Raw genomic sequence first — 18,460 nt, 5'->3', positions numbered from 1 at the left:
GAAAAAAAAAAAAGAAATGTTCTTCTCTTCTTGCCTGTAACTCTGTGCAAACTATCCTGGGCTTGACAATTAAGACTCAGAGAAATCCTGGGAGGTGCCCTGGACAGATCTTAGCAGAAGCAGAGTATCCCTAACTTGACTTGGAGAAGAAAGAACTTGCCAAAATGCACAAATTAGGCAACAGTGACTAACTGGCCAACACTCTTAACAGCATAATCCCAGAATTTAATGGCAAATCAGAGACTCCTCATCTGATTGGAGCTGTGATTTAATTAAACTCTCCCTCCAGCTTCAAAACTTGCATCTCTGTTTTTCTTTTGCCCTCTGGCCAGTCCAGGACACAGGGTGGTTTGCACACAGACTGCTGAGCTGACCATTATATGGCTCTAGTGACTTGGCTAAGTCTCACAGAGTTACCTTAGCTCCATCCCTGACTGGATGTATGGGATTCAGAGTCCCAGCAAGAAACAGATGAGTCACTGCAGTGGGCAACTGGAGTTTATGGAAGTTTATTGAAGAGGTGTGCTCTGGACTCAAGAACAAAGAAGGGGCAGTGAAGCACTGAGAGACTAGCCACAGTGGGATGCTGTAACCCACCTAGGCTGCAGGAATGAGGGGAAGAACCAGAGCCCAGCAAGTGCTGCCACTTTATGTGGGAGGCGGCCTAACAAAAGGTGGCCCAGCAATAGCCCAGCAGAGAAGTAGCCAACGGACAGATAGTGACTCCTCCCTCCTCTCAGCCTCTGATCTCCTATCTGTGCCTCCCACTGGCCATACCTGACCAGAACCAGAGGGTGAGGATGATTCAGTTTGCCCAGGTCACCCTCCCCAAGTATGGAGCAGGGCAGAGATGGTGGAGGGTAGGTCCTCCGAGGATCAACCGAGAATCGCCAACCCAGAGCCCTCAGGTCAACACCAGGCTGCGGGAGGTACTTTAACACTCTGGAAAATGCCTCATTCAAAAAACCTTCTTGTTATTCTGTGGATTGCCACTTTCCTAGATATTCCAGGCTTGATTCATTTTAGTGAAATTATCAACTAGTGCGAGATGAACTCCTTAAGCCCTTCCACGTCACAGGGACCTGAACTTCATTCACAGTTGTGCCATTTACCAACTGAGTCACCATTAGCAAGTCCCTTAAATTCTTCAAGCCTCCATATTTCCTCTTGTAAAAACCTTATTAAAAGGTTTCTAAATGGCTAGAGGGTTAAGTGGAATCACAGAGCCCTTTCATTTATATATATATATGTCTGATCAATAATAGCAGTAGATGCTAGAACCTTCTGTTGAGTCCTCACGGTTGAGAACTTTCCAAACTTTTTTTGTATGTATGAAGTACTTACTATGAGCTTCACCTACAGCAGGTGCTCAGTAAACACTTGTTGAATTTGTATTCTGAATGGTTTGTGCAGTGCTGAGTCAGCATCTATGAACCTGGGACTCCCCACATCCAGGGTATGTGTGTGACTAGAGTTAGGGGCCTGGCACAGAACCCAGACAGAACTTCCAATAAAGGCCCAGAGATGGAAGAATCAAAAGGGTTGTGTCAGAAACGAAGAACTGGACAATCAAGACACATAAGCATTCCCTCAGAAAGAGATCATGTAGAATTGGAACCAGGTCATGTACTGGGGAGAGATACGGGCCTCTTAGGAGGGAGGTCAAGGAGCCCTATTGTGGTGTAGGAGTTCTGGGTGAATGTCACATGCGCATCCCAGCAGAAGTCCAATAATGACTGCCTGGCCCAATGCCTCTGCATTGCCCACCTCCCTTTGGTAAACATCTCAGAGACTCTTGAGGCAGCTCTATCTCTGCTCTGGTGCTCAGGTACCTATCCTAGAACAAGAGTCAGCAAAGCCTCAGGTGATCCCAGGTCATGTGTCAACTTGAACCCAGGCTCCAGTTGGATCCCAGCTTTGTGTCCTATTCTTCACACCTGAGCTCTTACCCCAAGTTCATGCAGCAGACCCTTTACTCCAAGCATGACTGCAGAGGATCATAGCTTCACTGGGCAGCTTGCAACCACCCAAGATAGGCCAATAGGAGGCTGAGTGATCAGTCTTTGCCACTGAAGACTTCTATTTGGAGAGTGTCCTGACTCTATTTCTGTCCCAGCAGGCATCTGATGCAGGACAGAAGACTTTCCTAACAGCAGACTACTTGAATGAACCTTTCCGAGTCCAAAGGGCAATGAGCGTTGTCAGTATCATGACCTCTGTCCTCGAGGGTAAGTACTGCTCATTGGAACTTCTTTTCAGTATGCCATGATAAGGCCCCTTATATGCAGAAGATGGGATGCCCCAAACTTGTGTCGAAGGGCACTCATCTCTGTGTCCTGGGATCATAACTATTACTCTTTTTATGCTCTCTTTCCATTACCCTTTATCAGTGTTTTTTTTTTTCAAATTTATTTTTAATTGGAGGATAATTGCTTTACAATGTTGTGTTGGGTTTCTGCCATACAGCAACATGAATCAGCCTATCAATGTGGTTTTTTAAATGTGGATAAATTTTCAAAAATAATAGAATCCTGTGAATGAAATCCTCTAGTTCCTTTCGTATTCAAATTAACATCTGCTTTATTTTGTTGTTGTTCAGTTCCTAAGTTGTGTTTGACTCTTCGCGACCCCATGGAATGCAAGATGCCAGGCTCCTCTGTCTTCCACTATTCCCTGGAGTTTGCTCAAATTCATGTCCATTGAGTTTGTGATGCTATCTAACCATCTCATCCTCTGACACCCCCTTCTCCTTCTGCCTTCAATATTTCCAAGCAACCGGGTCTTTTCCAATGAGTCAGCTGTTCACATCATGTGGCCAAAATATTGGAGCTTCAGCTTCAGCATCAGTTCTTCCAATGAATACTCAGGGTTGATTTCCTTTAGGATTGACTGGTTTGATCTTGCTGTCCAAGGGACTCTGAAGAGTCTTCTCCAGCACCACACTTCATAAGCATAAGCATCAATTCTTTGGTGCTCAGTCTTCTTTATAGTCCAACTCTCACATCCATACATGACTACTGGAAAAACCATAGCTTTGACTATATGGCCCTTTGTCGGCAAAGTGATGTCTCTGCTTTTTAATACGCTGTCTAGTTTTGTTATAGTTTCATGGATGCAGTCACCATCTGCAGTGATTTTGGAACCCAAGAAAATAAAGTCTGTCACTGTTTCCACTTTTTCCCCATCTATTTGCCCTGAAGTGAGGGGACTGGATGCCATGATTTTAGTTTTCTCAATGTTGAGTTTTAAGCCAGCTTTTTCACTCTCCTCTTTCACTTTCATCAAGAGGCTCTTTGGTTCCTCTTAACTTTCTGCCATTACAGTGGTATCATCTGCATATCTGAGGTTGTTGATATTTTTCCCAATAATCTTGATTCCAGTTTGTGATTCATCCAGCCCAGCATTTTGAATGATGTACTCTACATGTAAGTTAAATAAGCCTCGATGTACTCCTTTCCCAATTTGAAACCAGTCAGTTGCTCCATGCCCAGTTCTAGCTGTCACTTTTCTTGACCCACATACAGGTTTCCCAGGAGACAGGTAAGATGGTCTGGTATTCCATCTCTTTAAGAATTTTCTACAATTTGTTGTTATCCATACAGTCAAAGACTTTAGCATAGTCAACAAAGCAGAAGTACATGCTTTTCTGGAATTCTCCTACTTTCTTCATGATCCAGCGAATATTGACAATTTGATCTCTGCCTTTTCTAAACCCAGCTTGCACATCTGGAAGTTCTTGGTTCATGTACTGCTAAAGCCTAACTTGAAGGATTCTGAGCATAACCTTGCTAGCACTGAAGTGAGTGCAATTGCATGGTAGTTGGAACATTCTTTGGCATTGCCTTTCTTTGGGATTGGAATGAAAACTGACCTTTTCCCATCCTGGGGCCACTGTTGAGTTTTCCAAAGTTGCTGCCATATTGCAACACTTGAACAGCATCATCATTTAGAATTTTAAATAGCTCAACGGGAATTCCATCACCTCCACTAGCTTTGTTTGTAGTAACACTTCCTAAGGCCCACTTAACTTCACACTCCAGGATGAGCTCTAGGTGAGTGACCACACCATCATGGTTATCCAGGTCTTAAGACCTTTTTGGTATAGTTCTTCTGTGTATTCTGCCACCTCTTCTTAACCTCTTCTGCTTCTGTTATGTCCTTACCATTTCTGTCCTTTATCATGCCTCTTATTGCATGAAATGTTCCCTTGATATCTCCAGTTTTCTTGACAAGATCTCTAGTCTTTCCCATTCTGTTGTTTTCCTCTATTTCTTTGCATTGCTCATTTAAGAAGGCCTTCTTATCTCTCCTTGCTATTCTCTGGAACTCTGCATTCAACTGGGTATATCTTTGCATTTCTCCCTTGCCTTTCACTTCCCTTCTTCCCTCAACTATTTGTAAAGCCTCTTTAGACAACCACTTTGCCTTCTTGCCTTTCATTTTCTTTGGGATGGTTTTGGAGACTGCCTCTTGTACATTGTTACGAACCTCCATCCATAGTTATTCAGACACTCTGTCTACCAGATCTAATCCCTTGAATCTATTTGCCACCTTCACTGTATAATTATAAGGGACTTGATTTAGGTCATACCTGAGTGGCCTGGTGGTTTTCCATACTTTCTTCAACTTAAGCCTGAATTTTCAATAAGGAGCTCATGATTTGAGCTGCAGTCAGCTCCAGGTCTCATATAGAGCTTCTCCATCTTCAGCAGCAAAGAACGCAATCAATCTGACTTTGGTATTGACCATCTGGTGATGTCCATGTGTAGAGTCATTTCTTGGTTTGTTGGGACGGATGTTTGCTATGACTAGCGTGTTCCCTTGACAAAACTCTGTTAGCCTTTGCCCTGCTTCATTTTGTACTTCAAGGCCAAACTTTCCTGTTTTTCTGGGCATCTCTTGACTTCCTATTTTGCATTTTAATCCCCTATGTTGAAAAGGACATCTTTTTTTTTGGTGTTAGTTCTAGAAGGTGTTGTAGGTCTTCATAAAACTGGTCAACTTCAGCTTCTTTGGCATTAGTGTTTGGGGTATCAACTTGGATTTTTGTGATGTTGAGTGTTTGCCTTAGAAACAGAATAAGATCATTCTGTCTTTTTTGGGGTGACACCCAAGTACTGTGTTTTGGACTCTTTTGTTGACAATGAGGGCTGCTCCATTTCTTCTAAGGGATTCTTGCCCACAGTAGTAGATAGAATGGTCATCTGAATTAAATTCTCCCATTCCCATCCATTTTAGTTCACTGATTGCTAAGATGCTGATGTTCAATCTTGTCATCTATTTGACCACGTCCAATTTACCTTGATTTATGAATCTAACATTCCAGGTTCCTATGCAATATTGTTCTTTATCTGCTTCATATGTATTCACAAATTAGATTTTTAAAAGTGACGTAGAACTTCCCTGGTGGTCCAGTGGTTGAGACTCCACACTGCCACTGCATGGGAAGGAGGGGCATGGGTTCAATTTTTGGTTGGGGAATTTCCACATACCATGCAGTGTGGGGGGAAAAAGTGATCTAACATGCACTGGAGAATTTCAAGCTACCACTCAGGTTTGCAAGAAATTTAACAGTCTTGAGTTTTCAAACATGGAAAAATTGTTCCAGTATATTTCATGGCTGTAACTTTTACATCTTATAACTTAATTTCTGTCTCAGGCTCATGCTGAGTGTTAGAAGGCAATTTCAGTAAATTAATTGTTAAGTTTACTAAATCCTTATTAATTCAGGTTCCATCAATCAGATAGGAATCCACTCAGTCTCCCCAAGGATGGATCCAAGTTCTAATTGCTGACAGCAAACCAAGAGATGGAGGAAGAGAGTGGCCACCTGGCACTTGAGTTCCCAAAGAGCATGGCTGTATCTTTCTTACCCTGAGTATAAGACCTGTCTTCTTATCCAGCCTTTGTTTTGCCTCAGGGTGTGGAAAGCATGGCCTTAGTCACATCCAGTTATTTATCCCCTCTGGACAATTTTAAAATGTCCTATGCTGGAGGAGGGAGAAGGGAGCTTGGATGTTGGTGTGTCCCTGAGAAGGGGCCCTGGCTCTCCACCCAGTCCTGGGCTGAATTCTCACTGCAGGGGAGGACATGGTGGACAATAGACACCCAAAAAATAAAGAAAGAAAAAAATCTGAGGGCCTTGAAAACAGCCGATCAATGCCTTACTTTCTAGGTGAACCCAGAGGTACCAAGTCTTAGAGAGAGACTCGCATACCTGGCACAGCATAACTGTAGGGTAGAATGAGCCAATAACATATCTGCATAGAGAGGGCCTGAGGCAACCTCACGGGTTGCCCTGTGGCCCTGGCATTACAGGAGAGTATTTGGATGATCCCTTTGTTCCCACTTAAGACTACAGAAGGAGATGAATGAGAGTTAAACAGGGAATAGCCATTTCCTTGGCTCTCCCACCAGCTACCAGATGGGGACATTGATGACTCATGTGAAACACACTTGGCAATGACTAAGGACCAGCTCAACCCTCCACCAACCTTGAGATCCCCAGAACTCAGACACAACATTAGATAATGAGTAGTAACAGACTTTGAATTAACCAAAATTAAGTCCCCTAGTTGGGGACTTGATGCATAAATTGAATTTAGTTACAGGGGAAAAAAACCCTTAAGTCACATTTTTTGCATACCTGTGTTTGTGTTTTGAAAAATGTGTACCTATTCCAGTAACAACAATGTGTATGCACTCTCATGTTATCTTTCCTCATGGATAACTATTTAATAATTACTCATCAGCAGAGAGTGAGAATTAGAGAGGAGGAGGCAGAAGTTGGAGGAGAGGGGAGGTAGTGAGAAATGCAGGTTTGGAAGACTGAAGGACTGAAATGGAGAAACACAGCAGGATTCTGGGCGGTTACAAGCTGGGAGCAGTCAACATAGTTTTGTTATTTTTTTCTAACCCAGTTCAGTAGGTCGGGTGCAGGTACAGAATTGTCTGCATGTTGGGTTCGTTCAGAGTTGGGGTTTTGCCAGGAAAGTACAATGGAGGAGGAGCTGGCAAGGGAACTCAGGGTTGCAAGGGAGTATAAGGAGGGATAGACATGAAATCTTATCTGGGTAAGTTGAGAAGCAAAGACATGACCTCTATGAAGCAAAGCAGTTAAAAAGTGTACAGTCCATGGTTTGAAGGACCAAATGGGGACAGAGGTTGGGGTGCATTTGCTAGACTACAGGAAACGGCAATCAGAGCGAAAGAGGGTGAGCGCTGAAGTGGAGGTGGGAGGTGGTAGTTATTAGTAATTACAAGGTCTGGGGGCTGGCCATGGGGTGGGGTTCTGAGTCCACGCCTGGCTGATAGTTATCACTGACCACACCTGTGATGCAGAACTCGAGGAGTCTAAACAGAGGTGCCCACCCTGCTTGACCAGCTTGGCTCAGAAGTATCTTATCTGGGATTGCTGCCCCACATGGGTGAAGCTCAAGACGCTTCTCTTCGCAATTGTGATGGACCCCTTTGCAGAGCTCACCATCACCCTGTGCATCGTGGTGAACACCGTCTTCATGGCCATGGAGCACTATGGCATGAGCCCCGCCTTCGAAGCCATGCTCCAGATTGGCAACATTGTGAGTGAGTGCCCTGGCAGCCGCTGCCCGCGCTGTCAGGGCTGGGGCGGCTCTGGGTAGGGTCGTGGCATGCCCTCAGTCACTGGAGTGTTGATCTAGCTGGCTGAGAGCAAGGAAACAGTGTGGGAGATGCGTGGACACTGAGCACAGAAAGTCAAGTCTGGAGGACCAGGCTATGCTGGTGGGAATTGCTTTCAGATAAACAGTCCAGGGAGGTGGACTGCAAGAGCCCTGACCTAGGGGCAGCAGATCCCCCTCCCCCCTTTACAGAACTTAGGAAACCCCACCCCCACCCCACTGAATTCTTGGGATTGCAGCTGCCTCTACCTTGAAATGACGAGAAATGCCACTTTCCCATCTGGAGACAGCTTACGGACTTGCAAATTTCCTTCCAACTCTATGGCTTTTGTGACCACAAAACACAGTGGCTGCAGTTTTCCAGTTCTGTCCTCTAAGAGCCAAAAGGGGGCGGGAGGGAGGGAAAAATAAAGAGAGGGCGGGAGCCTGGGCCTGTGGTTGCTGTCATCTTGTAAGCATCAGGGAGTCCAAACTTTTTTTTTAATCGGGTTTAGACAGGACTCTCCTTTAAATTTTCCTCCGTAACTTTTTAGTATTATTTCCTTTTAACAAGATAAAATCTGTACCAGATTTCCCTACATGCTGAGTAAAGTATCAGACTCAAGTATCAGCCCGTGTCCCCACAGTAATAATAGCCAACTTTATTTGACCACCTACTTCAGACCCCACATAACCTCAGATGCTTCTCATGGGTTATCTCATTTTATTTTCACAAAAAAACCCTGATATAGTAGGTGCTATTATTATGCCCTTTCACAGATGGAAGAACCGAGGTGCGGGAGGTTAAATAATTTGCCCGAGGTCCTAGAGGTGAGCAAGTGGTAGCATCAAGATTGGAACCCAGGCCAACTGGCTCTGAAGCTCACACTTCTCAGCTCTTGAGTGTTAATCCCCTTTACAGGACTGCTTGTGTGTGTGTGTGTGTGAGGGAGCGATTGTGCATGTGAGTGTACGTGTGTGTATGTGAGTATATGAGAATTGCACCAGAGCAAAGGGCCACACACATGCACACAAGAAAAGCGGAAGCTGAGAGGTCAGGGTCCTGCCTCCATGTCCCCCCCACTGTCCACTCCACTGGGCGGCTTACTAGGTCCACCAGGACCATACAGCTCTTCTAGCTCCTTGCAGGCTGCAGACAGGTAGATAGAGGTGTCCCAGAGGAAATGTGACTTCTCTAGAAATCTCTCCTCTCCCCAGAATTCATGGATGTAAAAAGGAGGCCGGTCAGTTCTGGGACACTGTGGAGCCAGTGTGCCTTGCGTTTCAGCAGCAAGCAGGCTGCTGCACTGTGCTGCCCTGTGCTGTGCTAGGCTACGCTCAGTTGCTCCATCATGTCCGACTCTTTGCGGCCCCATGGACTGTAGCCCACCAGGCTAGAATACTGGAGTGAGTTACCATGCCCTCCCCCAGGGCATGTTCCCAACCCAGAAACAGAACTGGGGTCTCCTGTGTTGCAGGCAAATTCTCCAGCTGAACTTCCTGGGAAGCCCCAGCATGCAGGCTAAGAAGACATATTCTATTTAAAGTTGATCTGAAAAGGGGAAAGGGAAAGAGAAGGGAGAGCTTATTGCCAAGAGTCATCATAGACCCCAAGGGTCCTATGGAAGAGATCTCTGAGCCCACATTTGATTTTACAGTTGGAGAAGTTAAGGCAAGAAAGACCAAAGGCCTTTACTGCTGTGACAGAGTCCAGAGTCGTTTTTCAAAAAGAAAGGCAGGCACTGTGTGGTGTTTATTGTAAGTCAGGTGCTTTGTAAATATTATCTCAGCGTTGCAACAGGGCCATGAGGTTATCACCACCTCACAGCCCAAAAGAGAGCATTAAGACCCAGAGAGGTTAAGTATCTTGCCAAGGTAACACAGATGGTGAGAGTGGAGCCAGAGGTGACCAAGGTCTCTCTAGGGCACAGGACCTCACCCCCCAACACACCACACCACGCCACACTGACTCGCCTACCAAGGACACTCATGGATGCTCTTTGCATCTCACAGGTGTAGTCTTATGGCATCAGGAAAGTCCCTTAAACTCTCAGTCATTTCCTTCTCTGTAGAAGGGATGTAGCTGCCTCTGTTTGCCAGGCTGGCAAGAAGCTCTGATGAGAGCAAATGAAAGAAAACTCCTGGCCCTGGTCTCCGGTTTCTTCCTTACCTGTCTCCTCCTTTCCCTGCTGGTTGTTGCGTGACCTGAGCCTGGCCCTAACCTCTTTCAACATCACAATTCTGTCCTGCCTAAGACCATTAAAGATACTTAGAGCTGAAAGAATCTTAGAGACAATGTATCATTATTGTTTCTGCTAATAGCTATTATTGATTAATGACGAGCTGTCTGCTGGGACCTTTGCTAAGAACTGCATATGCATTATCTCACTTAAGCCCATCACAGTGTTGTTGCTCAGTCGCTCAGTCCTCTCTGACTCTTTGTGACCCCGTGGACTGTAGCCCGCCAGGCTCCTCTGTCCATGGGATTTCCCAGGCAAGAACACTGGAGTGGTTTGCCATTCCCTTCTCCAGGGGATCTTCCCAACCCAGGGATCGAACCCAGGTCTCCTGCATTGACAGGCGGATTCTTTACCAGTGAGCCACCAGGGAAGCCCAAAACCCATCATACAGATGAGGAAAATGAAGTATAGAGGATGCTTTCCTTGTCCAAGCTCATACAAGCTAGAAATGGCTGAGTTGGTGTTTTTATCTGGGCCTGTGTTGCTCCACAATCCCTGCTTTTAAACAACTGAACCAGATTGACTTCTTATTTACATAATTATATAATAATTATTGTCCTAATGATTATCCACTTACTCTGTGTCCAACACTGAAGCCTGGAAACCCTAATGCATATTACCTGAGCACTGGTCCACGGATTGCTCTATGCTGCCTCACTGAGTGTTCCCATCCCTCATCCTTTAGGAGTCTGCAGATGATACAGAAAGTGAATAAAAATGAAGTAAAAGGATTTGCCACTCTATAAACAAGACATTTCTCCCCTGCCCTGCTTGTCATTGGCCACAACCTCACAGACCCCGCTGAGATGAATCCCTGTTTCTGTCTGCAGGTATTTACCGTGTTTTTTACTGCTGAAATGGTCTTCAAAATCATAGCCTTGGACCCCTACTATTACTTCCAGAAGAAGTGGAACATATTTGACTGCATCATTGTCACCGTGAGCCTGATAGAGCTGGGCGCGGCCCGGAAGGGGAGCCTGACGGTGCTGCGGACCTTCCGCCTGGTAACGTGCTCTTTTGGCAATTTGGGGAACCCCCGCCCGGACATCCAGGCAGGCTCTCTGCTGGAAACAGACTCTGTCCTTTGGGGACCCCACCTGCCGGCTCCCTCTTCCTCTTCCGTCCCTGTGGGAGGATGTGGGGTGCGGCTCCTGGGAGACTTGGTGCTTTCCACTTCTCAGAGTGGGGGCGAGCCTTCCCTCTCCTGGGCCCCCTCATCTGCCCCAAGAGGGGAATGCTCAGCACCCCGTTGTTCTCTTGTCAAATACAGTAGATGATAATCACAGCAGCTACTGTTTCCTGAGACCTGGCAATACATGAAGCACAAAGCTAAAGCCTCAACATAACTCACCTCATTTTAGGCTTACATCACCTGGACAGAGTTGCTTTTACTACCCCCACAGAGATGAGGCAAACGGAGACAGACTGGTTAAGTGCTGACGCAGTCTCCCCGCTGCTGAGTGAGCCTCAGATGTGCATTTCGAAGCCAGGCTGCCTAACTCGAGTCCCCCCAACCCCATCTCAAAAAAAGGCTACCATGGCCCCTGTACTTCATACTCATTTTAGAATCAACTTGCCGAGTTACACACCCACACACACAAAATTGTTGTTGTTTTTTTCTGTTGGGATTGTAATAATACCTAGATCAGTTTGGGAAAAAAAAAAAACGTAACCTTTATGTTATGTAATCTTCTGATCCATGAAAATGGCACACAATCCATTTATTTTAGCCTTTCAATAGTTTTACAATTTCTCCATGAGGGACTTCCTGCATATTTTTTGTTAGATATATTCCTAGATATTCCCTACTTCATTATGCTATTTCAAGTGAAATCTCTTTTTAAATGTTCTTTTCCAGTTTTTTTTTTTTTTGCTAACATTTTGCTATTTAATATTTTGTATCAGATAGCTCTCTTATTAAGTCTCATGATTTATCTATGCAGTCTTTTAAATTTGTTAACACAATCATATCATATGCAAATGATGAGCTTTGTTTCTTTTCTAATCTTTATGCCATTTGGTTCTTTTTATTACATTACTGTGCTGGGTGGGACATCCAGTACACTATTGAAAAGAAGTGTTAACAGCAGACATTCTTGCTGTTTTCCTGATCTCAAAGAAAATGCTTTCAGTATTTCAGCATGTCTGATATTTGTGGCAGATTTTTTTTTATCAGTTTAGGAGGCTCTCTTTTGTTAAGAATATTAATCATGACTGGATGTTTAATTTTATCAGAGAGTTCTTCTGCATGATTAAGATAATCACATGATTTTCACTAATCTGTTAAAGTGGGGAATTATACTAATTGATTTTCTAATGTTAAATCAGCCTTGCATTCCTGGGACAAACCCAACTTGATCATGATATTTTTTTATATATACATTGGAAAATTCAGGTCACTAATAATTTTTTTTAATTTGCATCAATATTGATGAGTAATATTTGGCCTGTAATTTTCTTTACTTTCATTGTCCTTGCTAGATTTTAGTATCCAGGTTATCAAGGTCATCCTTGTTGTTCAGTCACTCAGTGTGTCCGACTCTGTGACCCCATGGACTGCAGCATGCCAGGCTTCTCTGTCCTTCACCATCTCCCGGAGCTTGCTCAAACTCATGTCCATTGAGTCGGTGATGCCATCCAACCATCTCATCCCCTTCTCCTGCTTTTAATCTTTCCCAGCATCAGGATATTTTCTAATGAGTTGGCTCTTCATATCATGTGGCCAAAGTACTGGAGCTTCAAGGTTATCCTAATCTCCATAAAAATAAAGATTAGGATATCAAGGTTATCCTGATCTCCATAAAAAGAGGTGAGGAATATTCCTCTCTTTCTACACCCAATCTTTGGGTAAGATTGGAATTATTTGCTTCTTATATGTATAGTAGAATTCAATAATGAAACCATCTGGAGGTCAAGATTTTCCATTACTGATTGAATTTTCTTAATGTCTGTGAAACTAGTCAGATTTTCTGTTTCTCCAATTGGTTTTGGTAACTTATGCTTTTTCTAAAAATTTCCCCTTCTTATCTGAATTTTCAAGTTTATTGGCATAAAGTTGTATATGCTATGCTGTTATCTTTTAATGTTCCATATCATGTGTATTTGCTGTCTTTTTCTTTTTTTAAAAATAGTGATTTGTGCTTTCTCTTATTTGCTTTGTCTTGCCAAAGATCATCAATTTTATTAGTCTTTTCAAAGAACCAACTTTCATCTTGTTGATCCTCTCTACTTCATTGATGTTTTCTATTTCAATTAATCCTGCATAATTGCATCCTCTGTTCTACATATTTTATTTTTTCTAACTTCTTAAGACAGAATTTTCAACCTTTTTTCTTTTCCAATCTATTCATTGAAGATTTCAATTTCCTTCTAAGAACTGCTTTAATAGGTAGAATTTTCCATATTTTTTATTTTAAATATTGCCTAATTTCAAATGTGATTTATTCTGTGATTCAAAGGTTAATTAGAAGCATGGTTCTTAATTCTGAATGTATGTGGTAATTCTTTATACCATGGAGTTCCAGCTTGATTGTATTGTGCTCAGAGAACATACACGGTATGATTTCAATGCTTTGAAATTTATTAATAATCTCCTTTTGGCTCAGTACAGTGAAAATATTCCTTATGTGCTTGAAAAAAGTATCTTCTGCAGTTGTAGGGTGCAATATTCTGCATATATATCCACTGAGTAGAGAAAGTTCATTATATGGTCCAGATATTCTATATCCTTGCTTATTTTTGTCTGCTTGTTGTAGCAATTACTGAGATGGTCATGTGTAAAAATATCTCCCACTGTGATTACAGCATGGTATGTTTCTCCTTATGATTCTGCCTTAAGGCTATGTTCTTAAATGCATACATATTTTAAGTTATTATATCTTCCCAGTAGAGTAAAATGTTTATCCAAGAGAATGGACCTTCTTTATCCCTAGAAATGCTTTCTGTTTGATATTAATTAAGCAACTGGCTCAGACAGTAAAGCGTCTGTCTGCAACGCAGGAGACCCAGGTTCGATCCCTGGGTTGGGAAGATCCCCTGGAGAAGGAAATGGCAGCCCACTCCAGTATTCTTGACTGGGAAATCCCATGAATCGTGGAGCCTGGTAGGCTACCGTCCATGGGGTCACAAAGAGTCAGACACGACTGAGCAACTTCACTTTCAGAAGCAACTCTGTTTTCTTCTAGTTTAGAATGTGCCTGATGTATCTTTATCCATCCTTTTACTTCCAGCCTTTGTGTATCTTTAAGGTTTTTATATGCCTGTTATAAATGGTAGACAGATTTTGATTCTTATTCAGTTCTGACAATCTACTTTTTGTCTTCTAACCAAAGCGTTTAGCCCGCTTATTTTATGGTGAATACTGATATATTTGGATATGTGTCTATCATTATATTCTGGGTTTTCTATTTGCTTCCTCTGTTCTAGCATTTTTGTTCTGTCTCTCTTCTTGATTTATTTTGAACTGTTTGTTTTGCCTTGTTCCATTTTTCTCTTTTATTGGTTTGGAAATACTCTGTTTCTATTCTTTGAGTGGTTACCTTAGAAATGAGAGCAGGTATTGTTAACTTAATCAAAATCAGAAGTTAGCTAAGATCTTTACTTTCCAGGACAACTTTTATTCCAGTTCCCCCTTCCCAGCTTCCTATTTTATTAAGTATTTTAATTTTATCTAGTTTTTTAAAAGCTGTATGACTTAATCAATTATAAATTATTCAAGACTTGTGCAAGCAATACCCAAAATTCAGTAGCTTAGCCCAATAAAAGTATATCCCTCACTCAAGTTGGAGTCTTACGCAATTCAGTCAGCTCCTTCTAGAAGGGACTGTGCCATGTATGAAGAAGGCCTGCACAACCTTCATAGCTTGCCCCTCCTTGTGGAAATACGACCAGCTTACACAGTCAAAGGCTTTATCAATCAGGGCTCATGATTTCTTTTGTAATACAATTTCTTCAAAACTTAGAGGAATTCAGACCTCTCTCTGTGTCATACACTCAGAGCGCTTTCTTCGGCAAAGTTCTCAGTTCTGCTCTGTTTCTCTGCTTTCTTGTCCCCACATCTCTCTGCCTCAAAGGGTGGCTACAGCATTAATATGATCTTTGCTAAGATGTGCTTCATTTCACTGAAACCTTTAACTGGTCTTGAGCACATAAAGACTTAATCTCATTGCTTACTCTTTGAGGTCTAAAACAGTGTACTTCCCTAAACCTTCAAGACTCTAAACTGCTGGGTTCTTTTTTTTTTCAATTGAAGTATAGTTGGTTGGCAATGTTATGTCACTTTCTTCCATACAGCAAAGTGATTCAGTTATACAACTTCTGGATTCTATTTCCTTTTATTTATTATCAATGAGCCAAATATTCCCAGAGCGCATTTATTTCTTATAAAGTCTTTTTAATTAATTAGTTAACTTAGTTATGGCATGCGGGATCTTCCCTGTGTCATGTGGAATCTTTTGTCGGCGCGCACAGACTTATACACAGACTCTCCAGCTGTGGCTCAGAGTGCACAGGCTTCAGTAGTTGTGGCCTGTGGGCTTGGTTGCTCCATAGCAGGTGGGACTTTTTAAAATTTTTATATTTAATTGGAAGATAATTGCTTTCCAATGTTGTGTTGATTTCTGACATACAACATGAATCAATCATAGGTGCATATATGTCCACTCCCTCTTGAACCTCCCTCCCCTCCCACCCCATACTAACCTTCTAGATTGTCATAGAGCTCTGGGTTGAGCTCCCTGCATCATACAGCGAATTTCCACTGGCTATCTATTTTACATATGGTAATGTGTATGTTTGGAGAAGGCAATGGCACCCCACTCCAGTACTCTTGCCTGGAAAATCCCATGGACGGAGGAGCCTGGTGGGCTGTAGTCCATGGGGTTGCTAAGAGTGGGACACGACTGAACAACTTCACTTTCACTTTTCACTTTCATGCACTGGAGAAGGAAATGGCAACCCACTCCAGTGTTCTTGCCTGGAGAATCTCAGGGATGGGGGAGCCTGGTGGGCTGCCGTCTATGGGGTCGCACAGAGTCAGACACAACTGTGTATGTTTCAATGCTACTCTCTCAATTTGTCCCACCCCCACCTTCGCCCACTGTGTCTACAAGTCTCTTCTCTATTTCTGGCATGTGGGATCTTAATTGCCCAACCAGGGATCAAACCTGTGTCCCCCACATTGCAAGGCAGATTCTTAACTACTGGACTACCAGGGAAGTCTGCCTTATAATATCTTAACAGTTGGTTACAAGCGAGTTGGTTAAAACGTAGCCAATTACAACTGATACTAAGTTTCTGTTCAACAGACCTATCCCCTAGGGCTTCTAGCTCATGATCCACCCCAAAATTATTACAGGCAATGATTTTGCCCATGCAACACAAATCAACACTTTGCAAGCCTTCTGTCAGTTTCCTTGCTATCCATCACGTGATCATTAAGCCCGTGCCACATATCTGATATTGTTGAAATGGTTCTCTTCAACATACAAATTTCTCCATTAATCAAGAGAAGTACAACTAGTTGGAGTGATAGTCTCTAAATCTGTGAGTTAGCATCAGATCAGATCAGATCAGATCAGTCGCTCAGTCGTGTCCGACTCTTTGTGACCCCATGAATCACAGCACGCCAGGCCTCCCTGTCCATCACCAACTCCCAGAGTTCACTCAGACTCACGTCCATTGAGTCAGTGATGCCATCCAGCCATCTCATCCTCTGTCGTCCCCTTCTCCTCTTGCCCCCAATCCCTGCCAGCATCAGAGTCTTTTCCAATGAGTCAACACTTCGCATGAGGTGGCCAAAGTACTGGAGTTTCAGCTTTAGCATCATTCCTTCCAAAGAAATCTCAGGGCTGATCTCCTTCAGAATGGACTGGTTGGATCTCCTTGCAGTCCAAGGGACTCTCAAGAGTCTGCTCCAACACCACAGTTCAAAAGCATCAATTCTTCGGCGCTCAGCCTTCTTCACAGTCCAACTCTCACATCCGTACATGACCACAGGAAAAACCATAGCCTTGACTAGACGAACCTTTGTTGGCAAAGTAATGTCTCTGCTTTTGAATATGCTATCTAGGTTGGTCATAACTTTCCTTAGAGGTTTATGTTTATAGTGTATTCCATGCTGATTGGGAAACTCTCCTTGTGTGTCTGCTCCAAGTAGTGACTCGAGGATCCAGGACAGTGTGTATCTCCCATCTTCAATGGGTGGCCTCCATGGGGGCGATGGGAAAGGAAGAGAAAGTGCATGGTGTTTTGTGGCTCTGCCTGAAAGTGGTGCATATTACTTCTGTCTCTATCTCCATTCCATCAGCCGGAACTCAATAATATGATCTCAACTATTTGCAAGTAAAGCTGGAAAACAGTATTCTTTTGTGGCTGAGAGGAGTAAAAGTGAATAATGCCATAGAGCCAGTCTCTGCCCTACCCCATGAGACTTTACTGTTGTGTCCATTCAGCGTTTAAGAGTCATTCTCATACTTAGCACTTCCTTGCTCTTTTTCCACTCTTGCGTATAATACGTTCCTTCTGGGATCACTTTCTGCCTGACGTACGTCATTTAGAATTTCTTTCAGAGAGTGCCTCTGGCAGTAACCTCTCTCAGTTTTATCTGAAATTTGCCATTCAATTTGCCATTCTCTTGAGAGATATTTATTATGGGACCTTTCCTTAATGATGGGAGAATTCCTGTTACACTGTCTACCTCAGGCAGCACTGGGATGTTTCCTGCTTGCTACACCTCATGAGACTATTAAAACTTATGCTCAGATTCACTCAGTTTTACAAATGCCTTTGAGTAAAATTGACTTCAGAAATCTAGTTATATCTCTGAATTCACAGAATTATTTAATTTTTGATCAAAGAATTACTTTATTGACAGATGATCAATGCATTTAAGATTTTATTATCTAGCATTTTTAGTAACTTTTTGATGGAGAAGGGAGCCCAAGGGGGACCCAATATAGTCTTCCATATTACTCTATTTTCTGATATTCTTCACAAGTTCAAGGCCATTTCCTCACCAAATGGTGACTTCTTTAGTAGAGGACAGATGTTAGACTTACTTTGCATTCTGTTCCAAAAGAAAAGCGTCTTCATTAATAGAAGTTGCAGATTAAATCTAAAGTGAAAGTGAAAATGAAAAAGTCTCTCAGTTGTGTCTGACTTTTTGCAACCCCATGGACTGGAGTGGGTAGCCTTTTCCTTCTGAAGGGGATCTTCCCAACCCAGGGATCGAACCCAGGTCTCCCACATCGCAGGCAGATTCTTTACCAGCTGAGCCACTGCTCTAAGGTAAACACAGACTGCCCACCCCCACATCACATAGAAAAATAGATATGGAACTCCCTGTATAAGGGGATTAAACCCACTCCCTCCGGGCTGATTGCTGTGTTGAGTGATCAAACTGCTGCTGCTCTGTCCAGCACAGCCTCCCAGCACCTTAACCAGAACCTGGCTCTTAGTATTGTATGTTAGTCACTCAGTCATGTCCGACTCTTTGCGACTCCATGGACTGTATCCCGCCAGGCTCCTCGGTCTGTGGAATTCTCCAGGAAAGAATACTGGAGTGGGTTGCCATTTCCTTCTCCA

At 43.2% G+C, this 18,460-nt stretch overlaps 1 protein-coding gene across 1 annotated transcript in view; it reads left to right on the top strand.

The window, feature by feature from the left end:
- The window catches only part of SCN10A (sodium voltage-gated channel alpha subunit 10), a 92,264-nt gene that overhangs the window by 41,015 nt on the left and 32,789 nt on the right, over positions 1-18,460 (top strand). Inside the window, exons 11-13 of the mRNA XM_061395969.1 lie at positions 2,120-2,228; positions 7,342-7,580; positions 10,708-10,881. Coding sequence (XP_061251953.1) covers positions 2,120-2,228; positions 7,342-7,580; positions 10,708-10,881 — 522 coding nt within the window. The remainder of the gene's footprint in view (positions 1-2,119; positions 2,229-7,341; positions 7,581-10,707; positions 10,882-18,460) is intronic.

The sequence above is a fragment of the Bos javanicus genome, chromosome 22 (genome assembly GCF_032452875.1).
Source record: "Bos javanicus breed banteng chromosome 22, ARS-OSU_banteng_1.0, whole genome shotgun sequence".
In the NCBI taxonomy this organism is placed as follows: domain Eukaryota; kingdom Metazoa; phylum Chordata; class Mammalia; order Artiodactyla; family Bovidae; genus Bos; species Bos javanicus.
Note: the sequence above shows the minus strand (reverse complement) of the source record. Positions and strands in the feature narration are given on the sequence as shown.